General features: G+C 42.3%; 1 protein-coding gene across 5 annotated transcripts in view; it reads left to right on the forward strand.

The window, feature by feature from the left end:
- Positions 1–13,671, forward strand: part of LOC5507562 (unconventional myosin-XVIIIa-like) — a 42,572-nt gene that overhangs the window by 20,494 nt on the left and 8,407 nt on the right. For all 5 annotated transcript variants that reach the window (XM_048727189.1, XM_048727191.1, XM_048727187.1 and 2 more), the window contains 12 exons: positions 3,419–3,623; positions 6,900–7,003; positions 7,303–7,368; positions 7,748–7,876; positions 8,136–8,225; positions 8,583–8,636; positions 9,985–10,074; positions 11,346–11,465; positions 11,893–12,067; positions 12,493–12,620; positions 12,749–12,903; positions 13,232–13,457. In XM_048727189.1, coding sequence (XP_048583146.1) covers positions 3,419–3,623; positions 6,900–7,003; positions 7,303–7,368; positions 7,748–7,876; positions 8,136–8,225; positions 8,583–8,636; positions 9,985–10,074; positions 11,346–11,465; positions 11,893–12,067; positions 12,493–12,620; positions 12,749–12,903; positions 13,232–13,457 — 1,542 coding nt within the window. The remainder of the gene's footprint in view (positions 1–3,418; positions 3,624–6,899; positions 7,004–7,302; positions 7,369–7,747; positions 7,877–8,135; positions 8,226–8,582; positions 8,637–9,984; positions 10,075–11,345; positions 11,466–11,892; positions 12,068–12,492; positions 12,621–12,748; positions 12,904–13,231; positions 13,458–13,671) is intronic.

The raw sequence follows: 13,671 nt of genomic DNA on the forward strand, positions 1-13,671 counted from the left end.
CACTACACATGAGCAAATGAACCGAACATACACTACACATGAGCAAATGAACCGAACATGCGCTACACATGAGCAAATGAACCGGACATACACCACACATGCGAAAATGAACCGAACATGCACTACACATGAGCAAATGAACCGAACATGCACCGCACATGCGCAAATGAACCGAACATGCACCACACATGCGCAAATGAACCGAACATACACTACACATGCGCAAATGAACCGAACATGCACCACACATGCGCAAATGAACCGAACATACACTACACATGCGCAAATGAACCGAACATACACTACACATGCGCAAATGAACCGAACGTGCACCACACATGCAAAAATGAACCGAACGTGCACTACACATGCGAAAATAAACCGAACATGCACCACACATGAGCAAATGAACCGAACATACACTACACATGAGCAAATGAACCGAACATGCACTACACATGAGCAAATGAACCGAACATGCACTACACATGAGCAAATGAACCGAACATACACCACACATGCGCAAATGAACCGAACATGCACCACACATGAGCAAATGAACCGAACATTACACATGAGCAAATGAACCGAACATGCACTACACATGTGCAAATGAACCGAACATACACTACACATGCGCAAATGAACCGAACGTGCACCACACATGCAAAAATGAACCGAACGTGCACTACACATGCGAAAATGAACCGAACATGCACCACACATGAGCAAATGAACCGAACATACACTACACATGAGCAAATGAACCGAACATGCACTACACATGAGCAAATGAACCGAACATGCACTACACATGAGCAAATGAACCGAACATACACCACACATGCGCAAATGAACCGAACATGCACCACACATGAGCAAATGAACCGAACATTACACATGAGCAAATGAACCGAACATGCACTACACATGAGCAAATGAACCGAACATGCACTACACATGCGCAAATGAACCGAACATACACTACACATGCGCAAATGAACCGAACGTGCACCACACATGCAAAAATGAACCGAATGTGCACTACACATGCGAAAATGAACCGAACACACATCACACATGAGCAAATGAACCGAACATACACTACACATGAGCAAATGAACCGAACATGCACTACACATGAGCAAATGAACCGAACATGCACTACACATGAGCAAATGAACCGAACATACACCACACATGCGCAAATGAACCGAACATGCACCACACATGAGCAAATGAACCGAACATTACACATGAGCAAATGAACCGAACATGCACTACACATGAGCAAATGAACCGAACATGCACTACACATGAGCAAATGAACCGACCATACACCACACATGAGCAAATGAACCGAACATACACTACACATGCGCAAATGAACCGAACATGCACTAAACATGCGAAAATGAACCGAACATGCACTAAACATGCGAAAATGAACCGAACATGCACCACACATGCGCAAATGAACCGAACATGCACTACACATGCGCAAATGAACCGAACATGCACTAAACATGTGAAAATGAACCGAACATGCACCACACATGCGCAAACGAACCGAACATACACTACACATGCGCAAATGAACCGAACATACACTACACATGTGCAAATGAACCGAACATGCACAACACATGCGCAAATGAACCGAACATGCACTACACATGCGCAAATGAACCGAACATGCACTACACATGCGCAAATGAACCGAACATGCACTACACATAAGCAAATGAACCGAACATACACTACACATGCGCAAATGAACCAAACATACACCACACATGCAAAAATGAACCGAACATGCACTACACATCCGCAAATGAAGCGAACATGCATTACACATGCGCAAATGAACCGAACATACACTACACATGCGAAAATGAACCGTCCGTGCACTACACATGCGAGAATTAACAGAACGTGCACCACACATGCGCAAATGAACCGAACATGCACCACACATGCGAAAATGAACCGAACATGCACCACACATGCGCAAATGAACCGAACATACACCACACATGCGCAAATGAACCGAACATACACTACACATGCGCAAATGAACTGAACATGCACTAAACATGCGAAAATGAACCGAACATGCACCACACTTGCGCAAATGAACCGAACATGCACTACACATGCGCAAATGAACCGAACATGCACTAAACATGTAAAAATGAACCGAACATGCACCACACATGCGCAAATGAACCGAACATACACTACACATGCGCAAATAAACCGAACATACACTACACATGTGCAAATGAACCGAACATGCACTACACATGCGCAAATGAACCGAACATGCACTACACATGCGCAAATAAACCGAACATGCACTACACATGCGCAAATGAACCGAACATGCACTACACATGCGCAAATGAACCGAACATACACTACACATGCGCAAATGAACCCAACATGCACTACACATGGGCAAATGAACCGAACGTACACCACACATTCGCAAATGAACCGAACATACACTACACATGCGCAAATGAACCGAACATACACTACACATGGGCAAATGAACCGAACGTACACTACACATGCGCAAATGAACCGAACATACACTACACATGCGAAAATGAACTGAACATACACTACACATGCGAAAATGAACCGAACGTACACTACACATGCGCAAATGAACCAAACATACACTACACATGCGAAAATGAACTGAACATACACTACACATGCGCAAATGAACCGAACGTACACTACACATGGGAAAATGAACCAAACATGCACTACACCTGCGCAAATGAACCGAACATACACTACACATGCGAAAATAAAACGACGTGCACCACACATGCGAAAATGAAACGACGTGCACCACACATGAGCAAATGAACCGAACATGCACTAAACATGCGAAAATGAGCCGAACATGCACTAAACATGCGAAAATGAACCGAACGTGCACCACACATGCAAAAATGAACCGAACGTGCACTACACATGCGAAAATGAACCGAACATACACTACACATGCGCAAATGAACCGAACATCCACTACACATGCGAAAATGAACCGAACGTGCACCACACATGCAAAAATGAACCGAACATACACCACACATGAGCAAATGAACCGAACATGCACTACACATGCGAAAATGAACCGAACATGCACTACACATGCGCAAATGAACCGAACATACACCACACATGCGCAAATGAACCGAACATGCACTACACATACGCAAATGAACCGAACATGCATTACACATGCGCAAATGAACCGAACATACACTACACATGCGAAAATGAACCGTGCGTGCACTACACATGCGAGAATTAACCGAACGTGCACCACACATGCGCAAATGAACCGAACATGCACTACACATGCGAAAAATGAATCTTTTGTTTGCTATTTTAGGACACTCTCCTCGACGCTATCCGTAAAACCAAAGTGAACTTTGTGCGCACAATACTGCCTGTATCAACCGCTGGCCAGACTGACATCACGGATCCCATCACTAAGGCCAAGGTCTCCAAGGAGATGGCTACCCTTGACGTGCCCATGGTGCGGCAACAACTGCGGTCAGCGGAGATGCTCGATGCTGTCAGGATACACCGTCAAGGTAAGTATTGTGTGGGGGTGGGGTGGGGGGAGGGGGGGAGGAATGACACAGGTGTGCTTCTTATGGTGTATGTTGCGAGGCAGGGCCTGATTGATGGTAAGCTGGGGGCTTGATACCCTTGGTACCAGAGCCTCCAGACTTCTCGCACCCAGTGGCGCTCTCGCATTTTGGCTAAGCGTCACTGGACGAGAGAAGTATGGAGGCTGTGGTACCCAGGGTAGGGAATTGATTGGTAGATGGAGGTTGATTTGTAGGTATAACCTGTGTCATGGTTGGATGAAAATGTCAAAAATATAAAAAAAACCTGGGTGATAGATATGAATCCTTCTCCTTTGTTCTAGTAGAACAACTGTAAGGTTTTATTTCGATGTCTGAAACCCCTAACTGTTTAAAACGCATGATATGACATGAAAATACTATAAAGCTAATTGCGTTTATGCTGTTATAAATGACTAAAAATCACGCTTATGTTTGACAATGGGAGATGGATTGTAGCGCGGCGCTAAGAACTGACACCCAGTCCTTCCCGGTCTTAAAACAACTCGTAGCAAAGACAAGGTGAATGCAAGGTCACGCTAGTGCGAGCTAGCATTTCAGCACCTGAGCACCAACATAGATATTACAAACATGGCATGACCATCTAGCCAAGGCTTGTCGAGCATGGGGGCTCCTCGGTATGACTGCGATCAGCTATCATGTGCAATCGAACCTCGCAAGCCGTAGACGCAGCGTCAAAGGCTTTCCAGGTACCCTCGCCCTGCCGTACTTATAAACTTCCTAGAATTATGTCTAAGAGCAATGACCATGAATAGCGTTCTAAGAAGACTAAATAGCAGATCTCACATCAACGTAGAGATGTTTCTATTCTCAAGTGTTTGTAAACATAATAGTATTTCTCCAATTAACAAGTGGTTCTACGTGGCCGGTATTACTGTTACCAAGGTGTTATCAAAGGGTCATGGGAATGTATTTGTCTCACGCAAACTGTACGATTTGAGTTAGACATTCGTCTTTTGTAGATCCTACCAAACCATTCTAGCTTTGAGTTAGTTTAGTTTTTATGCATAAAATCAAAGCAAACTAAAACAACGATTGTAATAATCTCTTGGAACAATAGGTATTGTTCGAAGTAGTAAATGTCGAAGTAGTTTGTTAAGCACTTTAAGATTGGTACTTATCTCTGATTGCCGTCTTTATTGCATGGTGAAACTACTGTATAGTACCTTAGAGACCGACCAAGCTACAAATATTTCCATTTATTTATCCATAAAAAACACCAAAGATTCCCAAATATCTGTCCGGCCCAAGAAAAAGTTTTCCGCGCGAAATTTTGTTATGCAAATACAACGTGCGCAAACAACGTGTGTTGTCTTATAATAAAGTTGTGTATCAATTTATATATAGAATTTACTTAGCTGACGATATGTGAAAAATTGAAAGTGGCGTTTTGTTTATTATATTTACTGGTACGTAACTAAATGTCATCTTTTGCAGGTGTTATTTTAACTATTAGACTGTTTAGAATAGTCCGTACCCCTAAAAGTACCCGTTACTCTCAAATAAAGTAAAACCGCTAACTTTTATGACAAGAAACACTACCTACATCTAGGAGCCTTGTAGGTAAACACTCCTTTGTCTCAACACGAAGCACCGCTGATTCCATCGTCTGCAGTCGCAGTCCATTGACTTCAACAGGCTTCATTATTCAGGCGTAAAACTTTGTAGCCGAGCGCATCAGACTTGTTTGTTTACCTTGCGTATAGCACTGACTGTTTACTCTGGCCTGGGCCCAGAAGTGGTGTGATTGAATCGCCGAGCAAGACGCAGTGTCCGTTGAAGCCTCGCTACTGTTTCCTTTTTTTGTTGGGGATTTCTACAGTGCGTATCTCAACCCACAGGTGAACCTGGACATGTAGGGAATTTGGATTGTGCCTTCAGCTTAAAGTTTTATTCGCAATCTTCGACTCATCGTGGTACAAGCCGACAACAGAGGGCAAAGTTTCCAGAACTAGAGTTCGCTGCACGTGGAAACAGTCAGTGGTTATTTGAAGGCTTATGAATGGGGCATGGGTGTACGTAGCGGTGATCTGACAACTACTGAAGATATGAGTTGTAACAATCAGGGCCTTTTTGGTTGGCGCCATGAAACCCGTGTTTTACTTATTGTGCAAGCGACACAGCTCAAAACATTCCAAGTACCAGGTTCGTGTTCGCGTTAGGGAAGTTTGAAGTCACAGCAATGGGAAAAAATTATACCGAGCTCAAATTTACTTTGTTTAGGAACTTTTCCTTGCGCGATTAAGAAATACTTACCTAATTGAATTTGATTAAATTCAACACAATGTCACTCAAAATTATTAAAACGGTTCATTTAAATGTGTCAACCTCTTTTATTCGGAACTGCTAAAGGAATTTTAATGCCAAGACAAACACTGAAGTCAAAAACAATTTCTTGTGTGTTTTTATCCTACTAAACAGAGGTGTGTAATTCTCGAGAAATACTTGTTATCCTGCAGGTCTTGTTTTCTTTTCTTAGATTTACGGTCGAGTTGGGTATTTATGGAAGCTAAGTAGGTTCGCAATATTAACCATTTGAGGTATAGATATATCATCAAATGCATGAAATTCAAGGAGTATTTGCTAAAGTTCAAGGTCAATTTTAAAGTAATATTTCTACTGAACGCCCGCAAATTGCCACTTGGTTGGTTTTAAAAGGTTTTTAATATTCATTGCTGAACAATAACTGATATTGTACTGTGCTTGACAAGTGCACCAAGAGTTAATGAGGACAACGAGAACAAAAAACTCTCTCTTTGAACAGTTAATATCCTTGGTAATATTCATTCTTTATATATATACGAATATATACGAATAAACGAATGTTAATTGATCCATAGCATGACTCGAATGACTCGGTGCTTTTCGTGTGCGTGACATACCGCCATTCTCACCGATAACTAGACGGTCAGATAACGCGCGCGGTGATGGAATTGTGTATTTTAAGTTATCTTTACATTCGCGCATTTTAAATGTATACAAAAAAGCCTAGAAATTCCAACACTCCTGTGGTGAGTAATCATGTGGCGGACTCCCTCTCAGGGTTGGGTTTGCCCTGTCTTATTATCTCAGTATGTAAGCTCAGTAAGGATGCAGCAAGGGACGGGAATATTTTTATGGTCTTTTTGGAGAGGGGTTTGTATAGGAAATTGCTTTATGGGGGGGGGGGGGGAGGATTTGATGAAAAATATCCTTTCCTAATATGTCTTCCTCCCACAGGCTTTCCGGAGCACATGCCGTTTGGGGAGTTTCGGCGAAGGTTCGACGTGTTGGCGCCTGTGCAGTACAGGACCAGCGCAGGACCCGTGCTGGACGAGAAAAAGGTATCTCCTAGAAAACCTTCAAACTTGATACAGTCGAGAAAAAGGTATTTCCTAGAAATCCTTCCAAACATTTTACGGTCGTGTTATCCTTTATACAGGAACCAGGTCTGGATAAACTCTAATTTTGCTTAGTTAAACGAAGTAATTTTATCGAAACTCAGTATTAACCGTTCAGTGGTAAATACTGCGATTTAGCCATTTATGTAATGTGCTATAAGTCTCTTAGCATTTAGTGGTATTTAATTTGCTATTAGACCATTAGCATTCAGTGGTATTATATTCATGTTATGTGTCTCCAGGGCGTGGAGCTGTTGCTGAGCCATCTGGAGTTGGATCAGAGGAGCTACCGACTTGGACTTAGTCAGGTATTTTAGACGGCTTTTCTTCTGAGAAGATTTTGTTGCTGTGTTTTTTAGCGCTCTTTTGGTATGACTGTTAGCGAAAAGTAAACAAATAAGGATCCCGTTAAACCGAATCTATGAAGAAAATAGCAATGGTACAATTAGCAAGAAGAGAGAGTTGATTTGGAAAAGGAATCAACTGTTCAGCAGTCTCTATGTATTCATGAGTTACTCCCTTCGTTCAACCTATGTCAAGCGGCTGTTTATTATTTTCTTGGATTTACTCCTAAGTTTGTATATTTATGGCGTGGATCTTGTTTTGGGCTTGTTCTCTGGCTCTAATCATGCGACTTTTATTATTGTCTTTGAATTAATTGATACGTTTGATTCCTGCATTGCGTAGATCTTCTTCCGCGCGGGTTCGCTGGCACAGCTCGAGGATGCTCGCGACCAGAAGACGACAGGTACCATCGTCGAGTTGCAAGCTTACTGCCGCGGCTTCTTGGCCAGAAAACGACTCAAGAAGTTACAGGTAATGTGCAGCTTCCCCCCCATCCTCGATAGTCTCCTACGCAGACGCTCTGCCACGCGAAGTTTTGGGAGTCTGTGAACTGTACGATTATTCGGAGACGTCGGTGGCAACGCGAACAGAGCGAGGGAGATGGGCTGGGGGAGGGGGATGTCGGGGTAGAAATTCTTCCCTGTTTCAATCACAAATGTTGTTTATAGTTTGCTAAGAAAGCTAAAGCGCTATTATGTTCTGATTAAAATCTTTTCTCTTTTGTTTCCAGGTTCAGAACAAGGCCATGATATGTATCCAGAGAAATATTCGTAAGTTCATGGCTGTCAGGAGCTGGTCCTGGTGGAAGCTGTACACAAAGGTTAGTCACACAACCCTTCCCTCGGACTGATCTCGCTAGGGCCGACCCCAACCCGAGAGCATCTCGTACTGATATCGTTATCGCTGACCCTATCCCGAAAACATCTCGTACAATCTCGTTATCGCCGACCCTATCCCGAAAAAAACTCGTATAGATCTCGTTATCGCCGACTCCATCCCGAAAACATCTCGTACTGATCTCGTTATCGCCGACCCCACCCTGAAAACATTTCGTACAGATCTCGTTATGGCCGACCCCATCCCGAAAACGTCTCGTACAGCCCTCGTTATCGCCGACCCCATCCCGAAAACATCTCGAGGCAACCCCGATCATAGTGTTCGTTCGAATTGCTTGCAGGTTTTGCCTCTCTTGAATGTCCACCGCACCGAGGAAGAGCTCAAGTCTAAGTCAGTAAGTATCGTATGACTAGAAAGACGGCAGATACAAATATCTAGTTGGCTTACGTAGGCGTGGTTGAATGGTGGGGAAAAGAAGTTTCAAAGAAATTTCTAACATTAGCCCTTCACTGGAACAGAGCCGACGAAGGGCTAACGCTCTAAGTGTCTGCGAAACTGCTCTTTTTACAGGAGGCGTTAAACGTACCACTTCAGCCTTGTGTTGAGCTCTTTCTCTTAGATTGGCTATGTTGATGATAATGAAATAAATCTCAAAACATTTTCACACCAGGCTATTTTTCTCAATAGTTTTCAATTTTCTCGATAGTTTTCAATTTTCGTGTTAACATCGTTCGGCTATTTTGCTCGATAGTTTTCAATTTTCGTGTTAACAGCGTTCGGCTATTTTGCTCGATAGTTTTCAATTTTCGTGTTAACAGCGTTCGGCTATTTTGCTCGATAGTTTTCAATTTTCGTGTTAACAGCGTTCGGCTATTTTGCTCGATAGTTTTCAATTTTCGTGTTAACAGCGTTCGGCTATTTTGCTCGTTAGTTTTCAATTTTCGTGTTTACAGCGTTCGGCTATTTTGCTCGATAGTTTTCAATTTTCGTGTTAACAGCGTTTGGCTATTTTGCTCGATAGTTTCCAATTTTCGTGTTAACAGCGTTTGGCTATTTTGCTCGATAGTTTTCAATTTTCGTGTTAACAGCGTTTGGCTATTTTGCTCGATAGTTTTCAATTTTCGTGTTGACAGCGTTTGGCTATTTTGCTCGATAGTTTTCAATTTTCGTGTTAACAGCGTTCGGCTATTTTGCTCGATAATTTTCAATTTTCGTGTTAACAGCGTTCGGCTATATTGCTCGATAGTTTTCAATTTTCGTGTTAACAGCGTTCGGCTATTTTGCTCGATAGTTTTCAATTTTCGTGTTAACAGCGTTCGGCTATATTGCTCGATAGTTTTCAATTTTCGTGTTAACAGCGTTCGGCTATTTTGCTCGATAGTTTTCAATTTTCGTGTTAACAGCGTTCGGCACTTGATCGTGTCGTTTAAGCACTGTGAAAACATTCCCACCATAGCGCTATTTATCCATTATTTCCACCATAGCGCTATTTATCCATTATTTCCACCATAGCGCTATTTATCCATTATTCCCACCATAGCGCTATTTATCCATTATTTCCACCATAGCGCTATTTATCCATTATTTCCACCATAGCGCTATTTATCCATTATTTCCACCATAGCGCTATTTATCCATTATTTCCACCATAGCGCTATTTATCCATTATTTCACGTATGCATTGTTGTGTATCTTTGCGCGCGTATACTTTAGTTAATTACAATTCACCCTCCCTCCCTTAGGGCGAAGTTGACATCCTGAAGGCGAAGGTCGCGAGGCTGGAAAACGAGAACAAAGAGCTGAACGACGAAAACATGAAGCTCGAACAAAAGGTATGGTTTCCATGGAAACTGTTGCTAAGGTAGACAAAATTTGCCTGAAACTCAAATAGTTGCCGGATATCATTTTGAAACCAGCTTATACAATGCTATGAAACACAAAGGTGTTTCGCGTTCCGATTTCATTGTTTCCCAATTTGAGTTTGACTCCTACCGAATAGAGCGTCGACCGTAGGCGAGGTGAAGTCAATTTACTGAGTGACTCCTTTTATCCCTCACTAGTCAAAACAGCGATTGTAAATATGATCAACCAATCAAAAACGTCACACGACTTGGGTACACGGCCAATCAGAGTTTGCGTATTACGGGCTTCCGCTTCCAGTATATGTATATAAATAACACTTCTCAAACAAAACCCGACGCAGAATAAAATTTACCCCGCTTTATCTCGAATTTGGCGTTCATAGTAAGGCGACTTTTGAATGGTTTCCCCGGCTTCTGGGCGGTGAGTTTAGAAAATATTACAACTAGGTGCAATACAAGGATGAAATCTGACAATGTCAATATGTGAAGACTCTTTATTCTTGGCGTCAATTGCGCTTGTTGGGCCAAATAGTGTGATTTCGTTGGTATTCTATTATTAATTGGGTTCTTAATTTTGTGGTGGGCTGTTGAGTAAATTTGTTAAAATATATATGTTTTGTAGCGAGGTCTGGAGTAAAGTATTTGTTTAAGTTGACATTCGTAGCAAAGTTAAGGAAAGTTGCGTTTTTATGTTTTACGAAATCTTTTTCTTTTGACACAGGAACCACAATCATCTGTGCCCCAAAAAAGAGGGAGTGATCTCTTTTCTGTACATAATTTCTCTTTAGAAATATGGGTTCTCCTTTTCAGCGCAGAAAATATTTTTTTCCAGACGCTTTATTCCTAAACGTATTTGAATAATGATGTTGGCTAGATTGTCTCTTTTCATGTGATCATTTCACAAACACGTGGCCGCTGCACCTGTGCCTCGCCTGAGTCGTTGCCTTTTAACAGCGTTTGGTCAGCTGCCATTATAAAAGCCACTCAGTCATATGAAGTATCCAATTGCATCGAGCGATCTGTGAGTTCCGGTGCATCATTAATTTTTTTTTTTACCCATAATACCTCCATGATTTTTTGTATCGCTCGCAAATTCTTTTTTCTCTGTTAGAAATACACTTTTTTCCTTGTTAGAGAAACAAAGTTGTTTTAGAAAAACAAAGTTATTTAGCTTTTTTAGAGCATAGAACAGCACGCTCTCGTAATGAGAATATTAAAATCTTGAGAATCTTGTCCGGTAGGTGTCCGAATTATCGGTCCAGCTGTCCGAGGATCGCGCCGCCGCCAACCATGCGAGCCAGATGCTGGAACAAGAGACCATGGAGAGGATGAGACTTGAGGTGCAGCTACAAGAGATACAGGTAAAACCCGATTACCCAGTCAAACTGGTTATGAAATACATATTCCTTATAAGCACCTGTAAGACCTGAGGTGCGGCGTCAAGAAATACAGGTAAAACCCGATTACCCAGTCAAACTGGTTATGAAATACATACCCCTTAAAAGCACCCATTACACTCAAAAAGAGAGCTCTCCCATATGTCAATGTTTTCGTCACTTTTATATGTTATCCTTACTTTGCACTTTTCCCCGCCCTGAGTTAATTTTCTCGAGAAGTCGGAAAAAAACTAAACAGTTATAAGGTCAGATCTCTTCTCTTTGCTATTACGATACGTTTTGCTGTTACGAAACTATTATGATGCGTTATGCTGTTGTGAGAGTCTCTAGATCAGAAGAACAGATCCCTCTCCATGTTGCACTGATCCTTTACTATACACATCTATTGCAGGAGTCTCTTGACGAGATCAAGAAGAAGAAAGAACAGCTGGAGGTCGAGCTGCTTGAGGCCAAAGCGCTCGTGTCCACTTCTGCGCGGCGGGGAGAAGCACGACTACTTCAGGCTGAGAAGAGTGAGAGGTTCGCGGGAGAAGGTGCCTCTGACGATGAGGACTTTGAAGAGGAAGGTAAAGGAACGCAGTACTAGGGCATGTACTACATCTTACAATAGGACGACATCCCCTGCGGGCCTCAAGAAGAAGTCTTCACGTCTTGCTCAAAAGAAGGAGGATATGAAACTACTGCTGGAAGAGTTATTTACTAAAAATTACCCCAATCCAACGATACATCCCAATATTGTCATATAAAACAAATTCATCTACCGACTAGGCATTGCGTTCGGCAAGTTAAGAGGGTGTGTTGTTTAAGGTTAATTTTTTTATTGCCTCAAAATTATATCGTAAAACTGTATCATATTATATGATATTTACAAAGCCCCATGCCATGCGTCATTTTTCTTTAGATTGTGTTACATCCTGTGTTTTGCATAGAGCACTCTTACTGAATTCCATGAATGAGTGAGGCGTGACAAGGTGTTTGTATTGCGTTACAGAGGAGTACTACCGTGAACGTTACCTCCAGGCGTCACGCGAGCATGAGCAACTGCGCAAAAAGCTCCAGAGTCAAGCTGAGAAGGAGATGGAGGAGGTCCTTAACCAGAAGAGAATCGTAGAAAGAAAGGTGCGCACAAATCTTAAAATCAATATTATTTATTGTATATTGTTGTCGGAATGCAGAATAGCGTTCTTAGTGTTTTGCTAATATTGTATCAGTCTGTTTGTAACCCTTTCATTCCCAAACTTCTTTAGTTGGCAGAGGAGCAGTCAGAGAATGACGAGCTCCATCGCCAGATGGCGGGCCTCAAGAAGAAGTCCTCACGTCTTGCACAGGAGAAGGAGGATATGAAACTACTGCTGGAAGAGGAACAAACCAGAAACACAGACCTCGAGAAGAAACAGAGAAAGTAAGTTAACCCTAACAAAATCTAGTAGGATCTCCTGAGAAGCAGACGTTTCTATGTTGAGCTACTCCAGAAATCACTGTTTAGGGCACACATTTTTGTTTCTGACCTATAAAACAAACATGTGCTCTAACTATAAATAAGATTCGTTAATGTTTCTAAGCTCAGCCACCCACGAAAATGTTGTTCGGGACCCAAGAAATGTTTCTGTCCTGTTTCAGAGCCATGGGGCATTCTTGCTTCAACTTATTCGTCCTCTGACAAAACACTTATAAACGAAATAAACAGATGTAAAGAAAACAAACATCTCAACCTTTTATTTTATTTTAAGGTTTGACATTGAATCGAATCACATGAAGCAGGAAGTCGAACATGAGCGAATGCTGAAGGATAAGATCAATCGCGAGAAAAAGAAATTCCAGGCAGACAAATACCGTCTTGAGCAGGAGCTGGATCAAGTCCAGGAAGACCTGGACCGCGCTACCAAGGACAAGCACAAGCTGGAGCAAGACCTGCTGGAGTTTTCCAAGGAACCGGGCGGCGAGGTTAACGCTGATGTAGGTCTTACCTCCTTCTGTAATTTATATGCGCGCTAGGTTGCACAAAAGGCTGTGACACGGGTGGCCTGCACTGTCCCCTTACGCCTCCAGATGTTCAAATACTTGCTGAAGTTGAAGTCTTGTGTCTTAAAGCTGCTTTACACTAATCCCAAGCAAGGAATGTAGAAGGAAAATTAGTCGGGGGTTTGATAAACTCCTGGCAGTTAACACC

This window comes from Nematostella vectensis, chromosome 4 (assembly GCF_932526225.1).
Source record: "Nematostella vectensis chromosome 4, jaNemVect1.1, whole genome shotgun sequence".
NCBI classification, from domain to species: domain Eukaryota; kingdom Metazoa; phylum Cnidaria; class Anthozoa; order Actiniaria; family Edwardsiidae; genus Nematostella; species Nematostella vectensis.